This window comes from Thunnus maccoyii, chromosome 20 (genome assembly GCF_910596095.1).
Source record: "Thunnus maccoyii chromosome 20, fThuMac1.1, whole genome shotgun sequence".
Taxonomy (NCBI): Eukaryota; Metazoa; Chordata; class Actinopteri; order Scombriformes; family Scombridae; genus Thunnus; species Thunnus maccoyii.
In genome coordinates, this window is record NC_056552.1 from 22,898,656 (window position 1) to 22,920,099 (window position 21,444).

At 41.4% G+C, this 21,444-nt stretch overlaps 4 protein-coding genes across 13 annotated transcripts in view; 2 read left to right on the forward strand and 2 right to left on the reverse strand.

The window, feature by feature from the left end:
• Window positions 1-531: 531 nt before the first annotated feature.
• LOC121886826 (histone H3.3A) lies at window positions 532-2,664 on the forward strand. Its single transcript, XM_042397153.1, has 4 exons — window positions 532-637; window positions 1,433-1,570; window positions 1,678-1,831; window positions 1,945-2,664. Exons 2-4 carry the CDS (start codon window positions 1,443-1,445, stop codon window positions 2,071-2,073), a joined length of 411 nt encoding a protein of 136 aa, XP_042253087.1. The 5' UTR covers window positions 532-637; window positions 1,433-1,442; the 3' UTR covers window positions 2,074-2,664.
• Window positions 2,165-11,034, reverse strand: si:ch211-250n8.1. Of its 8 annotated transcripts, none has more exons than XM_042397146.1 (18): window positions 10,082-11,034; window positions 8,075-8,188; window positions 7,802-7,969; window positions 7,539-7,646; window positions 7,175-7,250; window positions 6,881-7,037; window positions 6,641-6,689; window positions 6,452-6,510; window positions 6,187-6,222; window positions 5,967-6,019; window positions 5,702-5,834; window positions 4,199-4,413; window positions 4,069-4,114; window positions 3,916-3,981; window positions 3,409-3,468; window positions 3,226-3,311; window positions 2,879-2,973; window positions 2,165-2,789 (listed from the first exon to the last, which is right to left on the reverse strand). In XM_042397146.1, the coding sequence occupies exons 3-18, from the start codon at window positions 7,836-7,838 to the stop codon at window positions 2,755-2,757; spliced, it is 1,311 nt and encodes a 436-aa protein (XP_042253080.1). In that variant the 5' UTR covers window positions 7,839-7,969; window positions 8,075-8,188; window positions 10,082-11,034; the 3' UTR covers window positions 2,165-2,754. The 8 variants fall into 8 exon arrangements, with proteins under 8 accessions (XP_042253080.1, XP_042253077.1, XP_042253084.1 ...); XM_042397143.1 differs by having other exon boundaries at window positions 8,075-8,192; XM_042397150.1 differs by having other exon boundaries at window positions 6,641-6,686; window positions 8,075-8,192; window positions 10,034-11,034.
• zgc:194990 (uncharacterized protein LOC568410 homolog) lies at window positions 9,494-15,876 on the forward strand. The gene is made up of 10 exons (XM_042397151.1): window positions 9,494-9,671; window positions 11,359-11,452; window positions 11,586-11,684; window positions 11,764-11,871; window positions 11,977-12,135; window positions 12,362-12,502; window positions 12,834-12,885; window positions 13,250-13,276; window positions 14,318-14,344; window positions 14,460-15,876. The coding sequence occupies exons 2-10, from the start codon at window positions 11,390-11,392 to the stop codon at window positions 15,017-15,019; spliced, it is 1,236 nt and encodes a 411-aa protein (XP_042253085.1). The 5' UTR covers window positions 9,494-9,671; window positions 11,359-11,389; the 3' UTR covers window positions 15,020-15,876.
• Window positions 15,877-15,918: 42 nt separating this feature from the next.
• Window positions 15,919-21,444, reverse strand: part of itgb4 (integrin, beta 4) — a 28,929-nt gene continuing 23,403 nt past the window's right edge. For all 3 annotated transcript variants that reach the window (XM_042397139.1, XM_042397140.1, XM_042397141.1), the window contains 8 exons: window positions 21,261-21,407; window positions 20,698-20,832; window positions 19,716-19,865; window positions 19,150-19,338; window positions 18,857-19,012; window positions 18,547-18,711; window positions 17,505-17,624; window positions 15,919-17,413 (listed from right to left, as the gene is read on the reverse strand). In XM_042397139.1, the coding sequence (XP_042253073.1) occupies window positions 17,283-17,413; window positions 17,505-17,624; window positions 18,547-18,711; window positions 18,857-19,012; window positions 19,150-19,338; window positions 19,716-19,865; window positions 20,698-20,832; window positions 21,261-21,407 (1,193 nt within the window). In that variant the 3' untranslated portion in view covers window positions 15,919-17,282. The remainder of the gene's footprint in view (window positions 17,414-17,504; window positions 17,625-18,546; window positions 18,712-18,856; window positions 19,013-19,149; window positions 19,339-19,715; window positions 19,866-20,697; window positions 20,833-21,260; window positions 21,408-21,444) is intronic.

The window sequence follows — 21,444 nt, forward strand, 5'->3', positions numbered from 1 at the left end:
TGTGTTTGTGATTGTAGACTCAATTTGTATGCACAAGGTGCTGTAAACTTGTTGCATACTTGTTTCAATAAAGCTGTTTAAAAAAAACCAAAGCAAAACAAAAAACGTCAACATCCAAGTCGTAATTACCACTGAGAAACTAGGATTTGTCTGCAAGCTCCGATATTTATATGATTTTGCCTGAAAACCTAACACATATGTGTCACCTATATGCCTCACATCAGCCAAAGAATGTCGTTCAATGTAATTAAATAGAATATAGTGATATATTGACCGTAACAACACAATCCCCTTGATGATATCAATTATTAATAACCCTGCGAAGCTCTATATAATTATTGCATTTATTATAAAACACGAGAGTTTATCATACAATATCATAAATGCAGAGCTACATATATACAAGGAGCGTGATAAAGGTCACGTTTATGTATTTTGATTTGCTGCATCTAATTGGCTGTACCAACTGTCCATCTCGGAAAATGCACCAATGAGCGTGTAGTGTTTTACAAGCATGACGTCACGACAAACTATTAAAACTCGGCCTCAACCCCCACTCGTCACACATCGTTTTCTGCGGACGCAAACGACGAACTACTAGCCCTGTGATTACTTCATATAAACCGAAGCCCTAAAGGTAAATATGACTTATTACTATGTAGACAATGTGTGTGAGTTCGTTGTCTTTACTGTGATGTGTATCGGGGCATAGTGATCCTGTTGACAGACATTTGTTTGGCAGACAAGCGAACATGCTAACGGTAGCTAAAAATAGAACAATAGGATCTTTTACAGTTGACGTTTCTAGTGAAACAGCAGCGTTAGCTCACTGAAGTGAAACTGAAAACCTTGTTAGTAAGCCTACAGTTGGTGAGAATTACCAGTCGAAGTTGATGTTTGCTGCTTTTTATTGTTAAAAAGAGCCATTACCTAACCTAATTGTTAGTAAGCTAATGTTGCTTTAGCTGAATGTCGCCTGGGGGTGAAATCAGAGAAAATGGCGAAGTGGGAAAGCAAAAGGCTGTCCGGCTGTGCTGGTACAGGCGCCGGCGCCGGCTGTGGAGCTTTAGCTGCCTCTGTCTTTGATGGCTGTGGGCCTCTGGATTCCTAATGTAAATCACGATGGCGCCATTTATCATTTGTAACAAACTTTATATACGTTGAATGTCTTTTTTTATTTTTATTTTAACCGCTTCGACGGTGACTGTAATTGGGGCCTGGCTGGTTTATCGGCGCACTTGAGCAAACCAGACGCCTCCTGACTGTGAACAGTCGGGGGGAGGGGCGCTGTGTTAAAGTGGCTAGCTGGGTTAGCATCTTAGCAATTCATAGGACATCTGAACGGTTGCTTGTGGTTGGTTCTACTACGTTTAGGGCTAAAAATAACATTACGATCAGTCCGGTTTAATATGTAACTCTTCTATGCTTCTAGTAAGTACGAGATGGCCCGTACCAAGCAAACTGCCCGTAAATCTACTGGAGGTAAGGCGCCAAGGAAGCAGCTCGCTACCAAGGCAGCCAGGAAGAGTGCCCCGTCCACGGGTGGAGTGAAGAAGCCCCATCGTTACAGGTGTGTAGCACCGATACTTGAGTAAAAATGTATTCATGAAGTTAAATCTATGGCACACAATCTCTGTCCTATTGATTTGAATACTAAAATGTTCCACTGTTGTTCAGGCCTGGAACTGTGGCTCTGAGGGAGATCCGTCGTTATCAGAAGTCCACAGAGCTGCTTATCCGCAAGCTGCCCTTCCAGCGTCTGGTGAGGGAGATCGCCCAGGATTTCAAGACTGACCTGCGTTTTCAGAGTGCTGCCATCGGTGCTCTTCAGGTAAATATAAAATGTATTTAAATGCACTTCAGTGAATAGTAGTAGCAGCTAGTGGAGTAGTACAAACAGTTGTTGCCGTGAACCTAATGTCATTTCTTTCATTCTTCTAACAGGAGGCCAGTGAGGCTTACCTGGTTGGTCTGTTTGAGGACACCAACCTGTGCGCCATCCACGCCAAACGTGTCACCATCATGCCCAAAGACATCCAGCTGGCTCGTAGGATAAGGGGAGAGAGAGCTTAAGTGGCTAGTGGCAGCATTGTCAAGATGATCCTATTTATCTTACCTAACCATTTTTTGTGGACACTTTTATTTCTTGGGTATTTTTTATAAGTTTTCTTTTTGGATTTTGTATTGTATTTTAGATTGAGACAATATGTCAACCATTCCACAAGCCTGAGTACACTTAGGGTAGTTGGAAATGTTGTGCAGTAGGAGTATCTACCTATTCCACCATGGGTTATGTAACCGTCATCATTGCCACCCCTCAACTTCTTGTGGGTATCAGGCTCCCTCTGGGGGATGGAGTTGTCTTTTTGAAGCGAGGATGAATTCTTCACATCTTCCATGGGGGTCCAGGGTTTTCTTCACCCATCTACCATTTACCACAAAATGCCAGCATGTCTTGCTCAACAGGCCTCACTGCAGTGTCAGGATATCGTCTACTACAGCTGATACTCTACACTCGGTGAGAAGGAGCATGGCAGACCCCTCTGTATTTTTCTGGACTGCTTTTTACATGTTTTCCAACATAAAATCTTGGCAGCTACATTTAATACTATTTATGAAAATGTTGTCACATGTCTTTCTATTAAAGGTCTTTATCAGTAGAAAGCTTTTGTGTTCTGCAGTTGATTTAATCACACTGATGCAGTGTATAATCTTTGCACATTTATTTACAACAAAATATTCACCACTGTTTTGTCATACAAACCACTCTGTATGCTTGAAACCAGTAGCTGCAAAGGAGAAAAAACAACATACAGTTAGCTGCTTGGTATGTCATTAAATGGGGAATTATATAAGCGCTGAATAATTTATTTCTCACCAACACGGCAGACAATCTCTTCACACTCCTTGACGGTGCTGGCTCTGAGCACCACGCAGCAGAAGCCGGTCGACTGAGGGGTTTCTGGGGAGTCTCTGTGAACAGAGCCAATCATATGCTTAGATGGCATCTGGGTCTGGCCAATGACAACAGAGCTGTAATGGCTTGGGTATTGCATCACCACACGGTATCTCTATGGAGGGGTGTGACCTAAACTAGAGTGGGCCTGGATTATCAGGGATGGGTGGAAACAATTGGTGATTTCATAACCATTGTTTTGTTGGCATCTACTGAAAATCAATAATGGCTGTTTTGCACACAGTTAAGTATGTAAATATAATACTTACGCAACACAGAATGCAAATATTGTGTAGTCTGGTTGACTGTATCTCCCTACACATGATATCTCTGGATAGTGATGCTCAAACAGCTCCTGAGGAAATTGGACATGCAGAATAACATTCAGCATGTTATTAATTCTGATTGCTATCACATGCATGAATATGAATACAGCCCATGTGTCTACTCACCACTTTACTGCTTCTGTCTGTACATGTCAGATGTGTTTCCTTCAAATCTAAAAGCACTTCCTGTGAGACAAATGACAGTGTTGTTATTGACAAATAAGGCTGAATCCAAATTTCCAGACTTCAGAATAATAAGGAGAAAAACAGAACAATCAAGCTACTCTCTGCACACAATTCATGCGTTTTTCATTTTTGATGTAGGCCTATAAGTTTACTGATGAAGTGATGTTTATATTGCATAAATTGTTACCAATACTATGAATAACCATTTAGAAAAAATCTTCAGAATGGGGTCAGGAATTTTATTCATCACAGTGGAAATGAGTGAGGTCTTAAGTCCCGTCTAATAGCGCTGTTTATGCCCAGCACCCTCACACACACTTGACATGATGACAGCCAACACTGTATGACAACAGTCCACAAGGGTTCAGTCCACAGCGTGGAGAGTTCAGACAGTCTCCAACATCCATCAGGGCTACACCCTCAGGCGGGGGGGAGTGGTTTAATTACCTGGCTAGGCTGGTTTTTCTGCAGCACCTGTGGAATAGCATGCTTCAGCACCTCCTTGCCTCCGAACTAACAAAGAATAAGACCAGTTATCAAAACACCATACATGTAAACACAACAACTGAACATACATGAAATTCTAAAGCAATTATTTACCAATCCGATGTTTGCTTTTCCCAAGAACTGCACAATGTACACAATCCTGCAGAGGAGAGGTGGGTTTTAATGTGAAGTGTACACTCGTCAAAACATTGTTTATCTTTTAAAGATATGGTAACTGACTTGCCTTCCTTCTTTGAGACACTGTGACGGAGAATGCGTCTCGTCTTTGGCAGCTGACTGCTCGGAGGGAGCAGGACCGAGCTGCAGCGTGGGATTCTCCATCTTCAGGACGCGCAGGAGTTTGATGACAGGCCGATACACCGTCCCGTCCTGGGCCCGCCATCGCAGAATACGGATGGACAGAGGGCAGCCCTTCAGCCGAGACATAACCATGCTCGCCTGACAAAGCAGATAAAAATTCTTAAACATTGATATGTTGCTATTCTGTGTGCATCAACTTCTGAGGCTTGCAGCAAGAAAATGTAAACACAATCCTGAGACTAGCAGGGTTTTCTAATCACACTTGTAAAGTTTGTCAAGGGTGTGACTGGCCAGTGTCTTATGGGTTCAATCAAAATGAGAACACACACTCAGAATGTGAGCTGCACTATCTGTCCCTAAAGAACATAATTACGTGCATATATCACACGGCTCATTTGAAAATCATTTGGTTCTCTACACATAGAGCCTCCTGCACTGACAGCTGCATTACAGCCCCAGTAGACCTGTCGGTTTGGAGTTGCTCTTACATATTGTTAAATGCAATATTTCCCAGAAAACACATACAAATATGAAAACAGGCCACATTACATCTAGCTCATTTTATACAAATAAAAAAATCACTTCCTCACTATTCTCATTATACACATGTTCTGTTTTAGGTTTTAGATTTATTGTAACTTCAAGTGAGGTCATGTTTACTGTGTTATCAAGAAGAGTCCGGCACACACCCACGCAGGTGTTTAGTTATTCTGGCTGATTAGAGTTCTGCTCAGGTTGGGTGCAGCCGTGCTGGGAATTGTGTAATGTCACCAGACTACATGTGTTAATACTAATGATCAGTTGTTCCCCCTGACTGCTACCAGAAAACTAACAGTCTGTACACAATTTTAAGTGGAGGTCTAATCAGGGAAAATCAGTGAAAACACCTGTGAGGTTGAGTGTGGTAGCTTTAAACTTGTGCTACAGACATTTTGACATGTCACAGTAGAAAACACACAGGTGTAAATAATAGAATTAATGAAATTTAGCTGCTTCAGTATCAGAGTCCTGGTATTGTGCATGCTGGTTCACTATCACACTTTAATAGAACGGAACTGTCGTTAATATAGTCAGTAACACCTGTGATTTTTCTACTATGATGTATATATCTGCAGTGAAAAAGGCTTATCGTAACCTGCCATCAGGTGACATGCAAGGTCGTTAGGTACCTAACAAGGTCTTTAAATCTTTAAAGAAGCCCTCAATTCAAAGCTCTGTGTGTTCTGTGATGCCTCAAATGTAGGATGCTAATATACCAGCATTTTTTGCAAAATACTAAAAGACAAGCCAGGTGTTTAAAAAAATCAAAAAAAAGGTTTTTATCTATACACTGTGGTGACACAGAGAGAGCAACAGATAATGTCTATGAAAATGTCAGGGGTTGTTACTTGAATATTTAACATTGCGTGTTCCAGGATTTTCTTACCTGTCCGATCTTTGAATTCCTCAGCGAGGTGCCATTGATCTCATCAATAATGTCACCAGGAGAGGTGAACTTGTCAACATGAGCCTGGGTACCAGGCATCAGGTCAAGGATGAAGACGCGCCCACTGAGATACCTGACACACACACACACACACACACACACACACACAGAGACACAGAGGAAGGGTGCTGATGACGTATAGATCTATTTAATAGCAGACACACTCAGTGGAATCAGAATATGTTGCAAAGTAGTGGATACAAACCTCAACACCATCCCTATCTCCCGACAAGGCACTACTTCATATACGTCACACACCTGGAAACATATACAAACAATCAGCAGACCATCTCTCACGCTCTGCTGTTTTCATTCCAGCTTGGGAGATTTTTCCACAGCACCTACATTCCCCATGGCCGATCAAGCTGTAATAATATTGCTGTGATGCTGCAATGAGGCAGTGAACAATAATCATTGTTTCTTACCGGTAGAAGCCAGCTCTCATCCAGAAAACTGCAATTCTGTATGGAGACAGATGGTTATAATTGTAGAGGCATCATGGTTCTGTTGCCACAATAACATGAGGAACATGATTTCAAAGTGATTTGAAGAATAGTTTCATTCACCAAATAATGGTGATGCTTCTATTTTGGGGAAAAGAACACTCTGGTTTTGAAATTGTGATGAAAAGGGATCTACACTGCGTTTGTAGGTTGTTATTCATTGGCATAAACATGGATAAATTCTGACCTCCATGTCCAGTTTGAACTCCATGTGAGTGAGGACCAGCAGCAGCGACATGAAAGGCTCTGGAAGAGGGAAAACAGAGGACTGTTGTTGATGCTGGAGGCCAAATGTCAGTGATGACAGCTATTTCCCTAGCTTTGCTTGAGCTAATGTATTTAATGGAAACAATCAGATCAAATAAAAAGGCCTCACCCACAAATTCTTCATTCCTGAGGATTGAGACAGCCGGGCTGTACCACTGCTGGGGAGAGAAACAGTATGATTCCTCAGCAGTAATTTAATTTATTTCACTCTGTGAAAGACTATTATTTCACTCTAAAATGTTGACCATCTCTAGCACTTGGACCCTGCCCAGGGCATCTAACAGTGCCAGGAAAAACACACATATGAATTCATTTCTAAATATATGGTAATATAATAAATGTATCTGACCTCCAGGACTCTGGGTGTGTGCAGCAGGTGTGTGATGAACTGTGGGAGGGCCTTGCGACTGAGAGCCAGTCTGAGCAGGTAGCGGCCACGGCCCTGAGCTGAGAGCAGCTTCCTGCAAACTTTAGTCTGCTCCACCGCCAAAGACAGAGCAGACAGCCTACACACACACACACACACACACACACACACACACACACACACACACACACACACATATACACACAGCCCTTAATGACACTGTAAGAATGTCCATCATGTTCCCATAATCAGTTAATCTAAGCAGGATGTTGTTACCTTCCACAGGCATCTTGCTGGGGAAGCTGCTCAAAACACTGCCAGTAGTCTCTCTGTACTAAACTGATAACTGGCTCTGGAGAGAAAGAAAACAAACACTTAGTCCATGCTGTATTTCACACGTAATGCTTCAGATAATTAATTATTACGATCTTTAAGATATACTAAATTATGCCCCCAAACATAGTGTTTTATACAACAATTACAATCATTTTAAGCATAAACAGACATCTCAAAATATGTGTGTGTGTATATGACAGGTATACAAGTGTGCATTATATTTTCTCAGCAATATGTGCATTTTAACAAATGTATACAAATGTGGTATGTTTTACATTTAATAAGAACATATATTAATACTGACGTTGGAGCCCCTTCCTAAGGACCAGCTCAAGAAGCTCACAGCAGGAGGCGAGGTGAGGGTTAGTGTCTGTCACCGTCTCTCCATCTGACTGCAGGTTCAGGACACACACTGGGTGGGAGGAAAAAAACAACAGGACTGACAGTGGATCTGTTGTCGGTCTGCAAAAATACACAGCTGTTCTCCATGCAACCTGCGTGATCATCGCCTATTCCTGTGAAACTGAGATGATGAACCAATCACATCGCGTTATTACGGGTCCTTACCTTTGAGAGTGCCGAGTAGAGGGTCTTTAGGTGCCATGATGTGGGAACAGCTGTGAACGGAGGCTGTCGCTAACAACAGCCTGCTGTCATTTCAGCACACTGCACACTGTAATCACACTTCCGTGTGGTCTGCCTAACATACCGAGACACCCTCCCTGTCCACAGCACCTGACTCACACACACACACACATACATACAGAGAGAGAGAGATACTGCGTGTTTACTTAGTCTTTGAAACAAATACCAAAGATAAAATGATCAAATCAAGATCACCTGCGGCGAGACTTTACAGACGCTCCTGCGCCGGAGCCTTGAAATAATATTGGGATATGTTTGTTGACTGTGGTGACATCTGCTGTTCAGCCTCCAAACACAAGAACCATCCGGCTGCCTGCAAAGACTCGGTGTAGATTCAAGTCTTATTTCCACATATATACACACACAACACCACAATACTTTCTTTTAGATTAAAAAGTAGCTAACACAGAGCTGTGCGGTCACGGTTCTTGTTCTGTGAATATAAAACTTGTATTAAAATAAATAGATGAACTAAACACCGCAAAACCTTTACAGCTAATGTAAATAATGTCAGAGGATAAAATTACGTCTTGATAGAAATGTAATAATATGGTAATATTATTAAGAAACAATAAATTAAATAAAAAAGAATATGGCATTTTAAATAAGACCAGTATATAATTCTATAGGATTATAATATTGTAATAATTTACAGATAATCCTATAGGATTATAAATGATCAAAGTACAACATTTTGGAACTATAGGTCCTTTTGGACTTTTATAAGACTTACTTATAGGATTATTGTGACGTTAACCCTCATCCTCCCAACATATTTAATATACAAGGACCACTGACTGGGGGCTCCAAGGACCCTGAGAATAAACTACTGTAAGAAACAACCATCATAGCAAAATGTTAACTTATTTCTTCTCAAAACATTATTAGTTATATAATTAATGTCATCTAGGGAAAAAACGGATTATTATTATTTTAGGGAAGTTACAATTAATTCGCATATTGTGTAAAACGAAAGTATATACTTTTCTTTAATACAAATTGCAGCTTTTATCCCAAGTACAGTCTTTCCACAAAGCTTTCAAAATAACTGACAGGGTGCCCCTAAACCCCCCTGATAGTGTGTGATACTTTAGATTAGGACCCATGGCAAACATGAACACATTAAATAGTTCCGTCTATTAAAACTGCATAGGTGGGACAGGGTGCTTTTGACTGGGGTCCCCTAGGACCCCAATACATTGGTATTTTTAAAAAGCACCAATTAAAACGGAAACAGAAAACAATGATATGAAGTCATTAGGAGCAAATCGACAAAGTCGTGAAAAATTGCAACCTGTGAGATATGACAAAACGTATACCTCTGGGGTCTGCGGGAACCCCAGTTGGTAGGATTAATGTTAATCATATATAAATCACGTAAAATTGAATTGAATTGGAAATTTCTTTTGGAATCCTTCAGGACTTTTTGACCATAAGCAGGAGACAGTTACTGAATATTGGTATTAGTGTTGGCAGTCAACTAGCACTTTATTTAAACCGTTTACTTTGCATTTTTAGCGGTGTTTAACTCAGTTAAATCTAAACAGCAGTCCAGTATAGAGGCTGGACCTCCTGGCTGCAGCAGGTGTCTGCAGCGACCTCTAGCGGCGCTGCTGCCGCTGAGGCAGCGCTGATAAGAGCGCGCGCTCCTCCTGCTGTCGCACACAGGTGAAGTGTGGAGGCAGCGGAGTGTCTCTCAAGATGCTGATAAATTAGTCCGAGTTTGGCGAGAAAAAAATACAGAGGAGCAACGCAAAGTTATCTACTGAAAGGACTCTTCTCTCACAAAAAGGTCAGAATTGAATTTTTCTCCACAAAATGTCCGCTTGAATGCATTTTCTCGTGCAGATATTCCGTCGGTTGAACTGAGCCACTGCCCAGAGTCGTTAATTAAAAGACAAACATTAGGCTGTCTGCCTCATCTGCACGAGGGCTGTTTATTTGTAGCATAAACATTTATCAAGATACATTTTGACGACGACATATTGTACAGTATAACCCCAAAAGTGTGTAGATATATTTTAATATTCTTTCAGTTTTTATAAAATGGCCTATCTCCCATTATGTGTGTTTGTGCGTTTGTGTGTGTGTGTGCGTGTGTGTGTTTGTATTATTGTACGCAGCCTATTGTGACGCTGTTTGTGTTGATGCTACCTCGCAAGCAGAGGTTGTTCTGTCGGTCCCGATATAGAAAGTCACTACCTGCAGTTGCACAGTAATGGCTCCGGTGGTAATCCTGGATTTCCTCTAATCTTTTAGCTCCTCTCCACCACACACAGCTCTTCTGTCACCTACACCCTCTGCCTCCACCTCCTAAAATAAAACCTCTATGTAACCAGGAGTGAATATTTAAAAAAAAAAATCTCCACAGTTTGAATAGGATGCCATGCAGTGGAGTGTGGTTCTTCCCATTTACTCTGAAACGTATTTCAGTCTGATCCATACTGTATCTACTTGATTAGTTAACAAGCTCTGACACAGCTTGTCCTCTTCCTTTCCTGCACGTGTCATGGCCTCTGTGGGCTAAAGTTAACCACACTGTCATTTGGATCATTTCCATTAATGACTTTTATATTCTGCCTCATTTATTTATGTGAAATATGAATAAAACAGTCAATTTTTCATCATTAATCATCATGGGCAAAACAGCCTTTGTATGCATTATTAAAAGCATCAATGTATTTCCTCTATGCTGACAGATCAGTCTGATTTTACTCACTAAAAGCTAAACTTTCAGTCCTGCCTTTAGTTGGATACAATTTTTTGGATACTGTCCTCAAACTCCCAACACCATTTATGCTTTTCAGTCTTTGCAAAATCAATACCAGCATCCTTTGGCTCAGCTGCCACTCCTACATCACAAAAAGAACAGCAAATCCCTTCAACGCATCAAACTGGCGCGCAGGGGCGGACTGCTGAATCAACAGCAAACCGGTCCAACGATCCCCCGCCCGCACCCACCGCAGTGTTTTAAAAAGTGCTCTGCGCTGCTGTCTCAGATCTCCTTGGAATAAATTTCTAATTTCAAGCTCATGATCGAGGTGCATCGACCCACACGCATCAGGAAATCCTGTTACTGTGCAGTTTTTCTTTTTGGGTTGTTTCTATATTGTTTCTCTCTTTCACTGTGTGTGTTTGTGTGTGTGTGGGAAGGTTTTCTTTTTTCACTCCACTATCAATGTACGGTCCCTCTTTTCTCCTCCTCCTCCTCCTCACCTAATCGTAGCTCTGGGTGCCTCATTACGAGCTCTCTGTGGACAATTGAGTGCAGAGCTGTAATGAAAGTTCTGCAGTGTTTTTCTCTCTCTCTCTCTCTCTTTGTATACACATACATACCATTTGCCACCTCTCATAAATTACCCGCTTCTGCTCTCTCATCGATTTGTGTGGGCGACGAGAGCCTAGTCAGCTGCAGTTTAGCTCCAGCTCTTGACAGCGTGAGTGCCAGTGTGCTAAAGCTTTTTATTATTGTACCACAGGGCATCAGCCTCTCTCTCTCCAGCTGCCAGCATGATGAAGGACTGCCTGCAGTTCCTTATCGAGCCGGCCAAAAAGCTCAAGATCCGACTCAAGGTACAAATATACGACTCTGCTCTCCTCTGATAGAAATGTTTGAGTGCTAAAAGTGCTAAAGTAGTACGCCTCACTCCGAAATGTGCTTCAAGTCATATTTTTTTCCTTTTCATCTCCTGTTTCTTTGCTCCAGGAGTCTCGTAAGCGAGTGAAGCTCGAGAAGAAAGAGCCGCTGGTGGAAAGTCAATTATTTATTATGGAATTGGCCCGAGAACTCAACAAAATTTGCCAGGTAAGCTCTCCTACTCACTCCTCTCTTGCCGTCACACGAAATCACAAACACTTGTTTATAATATCTCTCTTTACCCCAGAGGTCAAGCATCCTCGGCCATATCTGGACCAGCGAGGACATCTGGCCCGCAAGCGTGTGTCGCGACTTCATCGTAGAATGGGCTGCTGTGCTGGAGACGAGAGTGCAGGTACAAATACGTTCCACAGCGGGCGCTGCTGTGCATGTCACAGATCACTCCATCAGTTTTATGCTCCCTGCGTGTCCTGCTCATGTTTTAATGTTTCTTCTGCAGCCTAGAATCACCCCGTCTGACTACCAGTATGAGAAGCCGGAGAAGAAGGACTGGAAGGGGCACCTCCTCTGCATCCTGGAGGCAGGGGGGGAGTGTGACATGGGGCCTCATAAAAGGGTCATCATGGACTGGACACGGGAGATTAAAAGCAGGCCTCAGGTGACTATACAATGGTGGATGTTGAGGATAATATATGCCAGCTTTGTCTTGCGGCGACTGGGTGGCTGGTCGGTGATTAGTTTGACCCAGTTCACTCCTTGCATCTGATAAAGATGATTAAGCTAAACCCTGCCCTTGGCGATCATCCAGTAATACTTGTAATACGCTGGAGCTTTTTATGATGTTTTATGTGATATTCTTTCCCTCTTTAACTTCTTCTGTCCAGCCCACCGTCTGGCCAGGCGAGCCTGTGCTCATGATGCTCGACGACCTGGAGTTCCAGTGGAAGAGGGGCCGTCTGCCCAACCTGCTCCCAGCCGTGGAGCTCATCATACTGGCTGTGTTGAACGCTGACAACCCTGTCAAGGTCTGGATCTCTGTCGATATGTTTCACTGATTATATGGAGTCAAATATTCACCTTGTTCCAGGACCAAGAAAGAAATTGATTCTCTCTTCTCTCCTCTTGAATTAATTACCAGTGATCAGATAGGCAGTTTGCTGATTTAATTAAAAGGTTAAAGGATTGAAAACATGAGAAATTTGCATGATGCAGTCAGTTCAACAATGTAAAGACTGAAGCACGATGTATATACATGACACCCAGACAGATAAATCTCATTATCTCATAGTTCAACTCACCTTGGCTTTGTCTTTATGTCTCCACTGTCTGCCTCTACATGTGTATGTATGTGTACAGGAGGATGTGACTAAGCAGTGGCTGATGAGAAAGCAGAAGAGCCAGAGGACTGGTGAGTGGAGCTGTAAGAGATCACTTCAAGCGTCTCTTGTTAACAAACAAAAGAAAGTGTTAAAGATAAAGAGCAACAAAGAAAAGTCTCCCTTAAAAGAATTCACATGATAAATGATTCCTACAGTCAGCACTGCAGACTTTGAAGAGCCTTTCAAATGTGTGAATTGCTATTGATCATACAAGGACGTGTGCATACAGAAGCACTATCAACTTAATCAGCCTCCTGACTAGCAGTGAAAAAACTTTGAGTCATTTCCATTAGAAGTAATCAGGATTTATATGTGATTAAAGGATGGATTTGGGTGATGAATGAAACACTTGATTGTTTCCTTGTAATCAAAGTAATCACTTTCTTCTTTCAGACGCTGTCCGATACATCCCCCACAGCGGTAAGTGGAAATCCTAGCTACTGTGGAATTGAACTATGCTGAGATGAAATCAGTTTGTAGAGTCTGTAGGGCTGTAACTAACAATAGCTTTCATTACTGATTATTCCGTTTGTTGAGGCAGGATGATATAGATAAGATGGAGATTTAAAATCTGTATCACATTCACTTTTCACAGATAAATAATACTATAATTTGTTCAAAAATTGTAGATAATTCAATAAATTTGGGTTATTGTTCACCCTACTGTAAGTTACAGTATTTTGTAGATTAGTTAAGTTTGCCCATAAAATGTTAGAAAATAGTGGAAAATGCCCATCACAAAATTTCAGAATCCAATGTGATGCTTTTGTTTTGTCTGACCAACAGTTCAAAACTCAAAAAGTATTCAATTTACGATTAAATAGAACACAGAAAAAAATAGTAAATCCTCACGCTTGAGAAGCTGAAACCAGCCATTGTTTGTCATTTTTGCTCGATAATTGACGATTCAGTAAATGTCCATTAATCAACTAATCACCTGAAATAACTTTGACTGATTTTAAACCCGCATCAATTAAATTTTTTTTGGCAGCAGAAACAAGCCATAAACACAACACTGACATTTATCACCTTATAAAGTTGATATGACTCAATAAAGGTTTAATATACAAATCCAATATTCACTCTCCTTTAAGCTCAGTTTTGGTCTCCACCGACTCCTGGGGGAAATATTTGGTTCTTGAGCTGCTAAATGCTCCACTATTTTCACCCGCTACTTGTCTGTCATCTGGTGCTGGGCAGGTCATGTAAAGTGGGTTTTTTAAAAGGGTTTTCAGAGCTTTGTACTGACACTGATGAGAGCAGTGAGACTGAATCATTACAGTTTAGTTAAATGAAACGCTTCATAAAGCTGAGGGAAACTGCAGCGTTAGGTGATCATTCTCTGTGGGCTCATCACTACGAAAATCACTTTTCACATTATACACAGTCTTTTGATCTGTTATTAATTTAAAAATATTTATTCAAGCAGGTTTAATAAGTTTCTCTTCTTTTTCTTCACAGTGTGGAATTGGATTTGTGATGCAGCAGGTATGAAAACCTTCTGCCATGAAATCACTTTAATACTCTCTGCTCTTTATCAGCATACTTCTGTTATTAGATTTTACAATTTGTAATCTTTCCTTCCTGCTATGTGACTCCACAGAGGACGTCACCCTGGATTCAGAGTCAGCCAACCCAGACCTGCTCATCTCCAGTGATGAGAAGCGCATGCGGTGCGGTCTGGAGCGCCAGGATGTCCCGCAGTGCCATCAGCGCTTTGATGGATGGTGGTGCGCAGTGGGCCAGGAGGGCTACGTCTCCGGACGCCACTACTGGGAGGTGGAGGTGGGCGAGCGGGACTGGCGGTTGGGTGTGGCCAAGGCATCCGCTGTGAGGAAAGGCTTCCGCTCACTCAACACAGATACAGGCTACCTGACCCTCCGTCTGGAGAGGGGCACGGATCTGAAAGCTCTAACAGTGCCCGCCACCTCGCTGCCACAAAGCCTGGTGCCCAGGAAAGTCGGAGTGTACCTGGACTATGAGCAGGGTCAGCTGTCCTTCTATGATGTGGAGAAACGCTCCCACCTGTACACCTACAACGAGAACTTCACAGAGGAACTGTACCCCGTGTTCGGGACTGTGGAGGTGGTCAAAGACCTGGTGATCAGGCCTGCAGACGTCAGACAGCCGTGCCTCTGCCCCGGGCCCTGCCTCTGGAACTGAACTGCTTAACACACAACACTCTTCAGTTCAGTCATGATCCCCAGCAACCCACTGAGTCTGTGCGTTTATTCTGGTCCATTAATATTTGAATCCTGTTTGTTTGTTTGTTGTTCTGGGCTAGAAGTCTGACTCAGTTTGCGGGTTGCCTTGTGAGATCAGGAACAAGAACCAAGAATCGTTCTGCATTACACTTTCTGTTACTCTGCCTTCATGGAGACATATTGGTGACTGTTTGTATTGTAAAGATTCATATTTTAATGCTGTAAAGTCAAAATCTCAAAAACAGCCTTGTTTTTAGCTGACTGGCAAAGTTTTTTTGTACTGTCCAATAAGGTTTGAAATAGTTTTAGATGTCCAAAAGATTGTTGGAATTTCATATGCTACAAAGAACCTATCTTGTCTTTTTCATTTTGGTGTTAAGATATAAACAACATAACTGGAGTTGCAAGGTTTTCACAACAGTGGTATGAAAATGTATTTTTTGGTTTTGGATTTTTATTATTAATGCTTAGAGATTTAAAAAAACTTGCAAACTAACATCAGAAAATGTAAATGTGTTATAAGAGCATGAAGGCACTGTGAAAGAATGTGCGACCAGCTTACTTAGAGCCTCGGTGCAGTTACACAGTGCTGTTATTGAGGGCTTGCCAACATGCACATGCAGATAATTACAGCCTGGGTTAACGCATGTGAACAGTTGATTCTCACTCTGTTTGCTTCTTTGTCTCAAGCTTCCTGCAAAGATTTTTTTGTCAGGCACGAGCTTGTTTTCGCAGCTGTGTTTATTTTTATGTGTGGAATATTAAGATGGTAATGTTTTTTTCCTCCAAACACCAATAAATGAACTGTAAATGCTCTGTTTTGTTTTTAGACATAATTTTATATGTAACACAAATGTCTTTATTTCCAATCTTTATTAAGTGCAATAGAATTGACATACAAGAAAAGACAAAAACACTTTAAAAAATAAAAAGGTAAGGTCAAATGCTTAAAAATAAGTGATACATGTTGAGATAAAATTCATGAATATTTTAGTGATCCTGTTTTTGGTGAAAAGTTTATCAACATAAGGCTTTCCCCACAAAAAGAGTCCTCTCAAAATATGATTTACAAAAGTGTTTTCAACAAAAACGTAGTCATAATACAGTAGGACTTGACTATATTCCTGCATTGAAGCAAATACAATCTTTCTGTCTTTACATACCATTTCTGCAAAGATATTATTGTTCAAATGTTAATCTACTCAAAATTCAAAAATAAATCGGCCTTGCAGAGTACAAAAATACATGAAAAGTGTCAATTTGAAGCAGTGTTTATCACATTTGAGTATAAAACATCTATTGAAATGCAAAACTGTTACATCTAATAGATTTTTAATTTTTTGTCTGTATTGTTTAATTATGTCCCTTGTCAGTAAGAAATGAGCGACACAAGCATGAGCCTGTGTTTGTGGAAATACCTCTATATTTGGCATTGAATTCAATGTCAGTATGCTTAAGTAAAAATCTTAAGTAAAAAAAGTATTAAATACATTAATCTATGCTTGGGAAAAAAAACTTTATCACACTTTAATATAATACAAATCTATGAACAAAAATCCCAAATACACCACGTAATACTCTCAATCAATCACTCAGGATAAAACCACATGGGTGAAAATGATGAACCTTAAAAGCTTCCAAGACAATCTCCAAACCAATTTCTCCTGCAAACAAGCATTTCAACAAGACTGATAGGTTTTCAATCAAAACATATCAAACACAGACAAAACATCTCTTATAGACAGGTGGAGGGCAGGAGATGAGGGGAGAAGGTCACTTTGGATTACTGGACCTCAGTCAGATTACTGGCCTGTGCTGGCCTGATTTAAAGCCCCAGTGTGTGTTACCAGATCTGATCCGGCAGAGGGAGTGGAGTCTAACAGTAAATGATTTGCATACTGGAAAGAAACTGGAATGAAATGCATAAGAAGCAACAGTGAAAATGAATGTAAATGTTAAACTGAACCTCATCTAAGGAGGAGAGTGGCCACAGTTTGTAACAGGCATGAGAGAACGGCCTCCTCTCCATCTATTTATTATATGGAATGTTTTTTTGGTCACAGGATCTCACACCCACACACACACATACGTGTGAATACATACATTGATCACGTGTGTGTTCTCTGAAGCTGACTCTTTTTAAAAGAGAATCTCAGATATGATTCCTCATCATATTTGGACCTTTGGGTGTTCATTTATGTTAAGTTAAATAAGCGCAGATCTTAAGATTCATATAACATCTTCTTTGTGACAGTACTTCCTGCCATGACGCTCCTCTGAACCACTTCCTTAGTGACCTGCCGGGTCACCATGCCGCTGGTCTCTGTGTGCTGTGTGGTCATCATCATCCCATCTGTTTGAGAAGAGCAGTTGGTATTAATGTGTGAATATGTTTTATTTATGTCTTTAGGAGAACAGAAATTAAACTAAAACTTCATGTGTACCTGAGAAGAAGGGGTCGTTGAGCATGGTGTGGGAAACGGTGGTTCGTGTGTTGACTTCTGTTGGCATTTGGAAAACTTCCCTCCTTGTCATTGATTGGCTGTTGTACTGAGACAAAGCGCCTACAGGGGGGGATGATAGAAAGAAATGCAGATGTTAGTATACTGCTATGTACTAAAATGTAAGAAATGATAAGAAAGTGATAGGAAGGCTTAACCGGGTATTGTATAATGTTGAAATCTTGATAATGTAGTTTAATGGTGACTACATAATGATGTAATGGAAATTTTAGGCCTTTTACGACGGTCATATCAGTTGCTTTGGTCCATAGCATGAACCATTATGTTTTGTCCAGTGCTAATTCTTTTCAATTTCCAATGTACTCATGGATGTCCAGACAACTAATACTGGATTACGCTGATACTGAAAAAAAAAATTTGATGACTCTCAGGCAAGTTCTGGTCTTTTTTGGATGATTTATGGACATTTATTCATGATGGACATTCGATTCCAGAGATACCCTCAGAAAATGTGTCACACTGAATCTAAAAATATTTTATTTTATTATCTGTGTGATCAGATTTGACTGGGTTATGACCCTGAAAAGGAATATGGATTTTGACGCAAATTGCAGCAAGAGGGCACTAAGGGTCTTAAAGTGCCCTAATTGCCTCCATGAGCTGTGTGTCACTGCTGCAGCTCCACTGCGGATCAGCTGTTTTTAGAGCATCTGAATGCACCTGACCCTTTCACCTAAGGCAGTATCTACGCATCACGTCACTCCCTCCAACCCTCCTACGCCCCCCTGGGGAGGCATGCCTCACAGGTTGAAAACCTCTGCTCTAAAGCTGGAGGACAAAGTTTGCAATTTTAGTCCCACTACTTTACTACTGCTACTATTACTACCACTAAGGCCTTAAGAATAGAACAACGCAGTTCCTATCATGTTGTGGAGTTTCATGGACATTTCAGTCTCTAGCAGCTACTACTGGAAGTTTTTAGTTGCATTCATATCAAAAACTTGTTCAGTAGAATTCTTCTTACTCCCATCCTGAGACTCAATGGTGATGATGCCCTCCCTCTCAGGACCAAAACCCTGAGTGGTTCGAGCCTGAACTTTAAACTTGTAGGGAACGTTCTCAGTCAGGTTTGGGACGGTCAGACTGGTCTCAGCACTGTCGCCGTTCACCTGGAAGGATCGCACATCACCTGGAGGAAACAGGAAAGAGAAGTAAGAAAAAAAAAACACATTTTCACAACAAGGACCAACAAGTGAATGGGACTTAGGAAAACTATACTACCTTTTTTTAAACTAGTCTTTTAAAGTGTTACTACACTAGAGAGAAAGTCTCACCTCCACCATGCAGCTGTTCGCAGGTGACTACGTAGCCCAGGATGTCTCCGTTGGGTTTGCGAGGTTTCTCCCAGCTGAGCTGCAGTGAATCAGGGCTCAAGGCTGTGAAGACCAGGGGACCTGGAGCACTGGGAGTGCTCAGGGTGAACGGTGAGCCTATGATGAAAGAAGACGAGAGAGAAAACAAAATAAAGAAAGGGATATTGTGCCTCCGGTGACAGCATGAAAATGTAGTCATTGTTTCTGTTGGTTAATTCATGAAGTTGTGACACAAAAATCAACACAATCAGCACCTGGCATGGGGCTGAGGGGACTCTTGGGGTCCACAGCAGACTCGATGGTGATGACTCCCTCTCTCTCTGGACCCCAGCCCTCTTGGCTCTGAGCCTTCACCTTAAATAGGTAGGAGTGGTTGGGCAGGAGGTCCTGGATGATTACAGAGTTCTCTGCTGGGTTGGTGACATTGATACGCTTCACTTCACCTACAAGAGAGGACACAGTTTATTCAGCATCATAAATACTTTATAAAGTCAAAATAAAAAAATAAAAAAACATTAAAAAGTTGTTTTTAATGTTAAAACTATACAAACAAGTAATTGGAACTTGTAATTTCCTGTTTATCACTGAATACAACAAGTGCAGACAGCGCAGCTTGATCAACTGCCTCCTTAAACAAAATCCAGCACACACACTTGTAACACTCATTTTAATTCAGTATGTCAGGTTGATTTTTGTCATGCGCTCGTTATGCCAACAAATCTGTACATTATTTGCATCATAATGTAACACATTTTTAAAAATGTATTACAGAAAAGATGAAAACTAATATAAGGAACTGATCAGTACAGGGTTCATTTACCTCCATTGATCAGCTGGTAGATGACACAGTAACCCTGGATGTCCTTCTCACAGTGGGGCTCCTGCCAGCTGACTTTCAGGGCAGTGGGACCCAGAGCAGAAAACACCAGTCTGCTGGGGGTGTCTGGGACACCTGGAGAGAGTCGTGCATCTGATGACAGACACAGAGAGACAAGAGTGAGAAAACTGTGGGATATGATCTCTATAAATACATGGTGTGTATTAATAAACAGTAGACTATGTAAGACTGCTGTTTGGTTCTGGGCAGGTAGTGTACAGTGGGTTTATTTGGAAAGGGGTTTGATGAAAGCCATGAGACTGAACTGAAACAGTACAGTTGCGGAGAGCTGACAGGAAGTGGAGTCGGGTGATAGCCACCCCTTTGATCTATTGTAAAAAATAAGAACATTGATTAGTGCAGGTTTAAGAAATGAATGAATTCCTTCTGGATGAGGTTCTTGTTTTCTTGTTAGCCTGAACTCAAATCTCCAATGTCTCACCATACACCAACTACAGTAAACAGTCCCTGACACCACTGAAAAACATGAAAATAACATTACTGTAGTCAAAAATGAAATTGACTTAAACCTGCAGTGTGGAACTTTTACATATAAATGAACATCTGTCATACTCATGCCCTTGCCAAACAAATTCACTCAATGCTGATTAAGCCTATCACTGCCAGGTAAATCTCTGTATTACACAGTATACTGGAGATTTTAATCTGGTGTCAGGTTTGACATTCCTGCGCTGGCTGGATGAATGCACACTGAGCATGCTCTATGGGCAATGTATACTTTGAAAAATGGTTGCCAGTAAAACACACAAAACAGCAGGTATGATCTAAAAAGGTGAGATCAGAGAGGGAACCAGATAATGAGACAAAGATGCAGAAAGAAAGAGGACTGAGAAGAAGAGCATTACTTATCACACCACACCAGCAACACATCCAGTGCCTTCATGCTTATATGCTGCAGACTTACCCTGGAGGACCCTGTCCAGATTATATAGGGCTTCGTTGACATCTGAAGACTGGGTCCTGGCCCTCGAACCCTGAGACAGGTTGTAGCTGAACTGGCTCTGAGAGCTGCTCTGCATCCCAGTGTAGCCGAAACCACCTGATGGCGCATTGAGCAAAGAGGGGGCAAAAGAGGAGGATGCAGGGATGGCAAAGAAAACAACGGAAGTAGCACAGTAGGAGGGGGAAGGTGGGAAGGAGGGGGGGAGTGAGGTAAAAAGGAGGTAAAAATTAAAAAAAAAAAAAAAAAAGTGGAATGTTGAGACAAGGGGAGATAAGGAGAAACAGCGATAGTCAGCATAGCTCCTGCAAAGTCCTTATGGATAAGCTTGCTGTGCAGCCAACAGCCCCAACCCTGCTAACAGATGTCCAAGCCATCGGCCTCATGCGCTGACACAGTTTACCTGCCGAGGCACTTTAAATATTGCACTCCAAAGTAAAATCTTTCCTTGGCCAGAAAGACAGCACCTATTCTTTTTACATTTACTTTGGAAAAAATTCAAACCATTGCTGAGGTCTAAAGCCTACCTAGGTCTGGGAACTTGCTTGAGAGATCTCCCATGACTATAGAGTCCCGGATGTTTTCATCTGTGTAAAATCTGTTCTCTGAACGTTTCCTCATGATGACATCCGTTTTGTTTAGTCCACCTACAATCATATCCTGTCTAGTGATTCCTACAAGAAGAAAGAAGGATAAAAGATAAAGACAGAT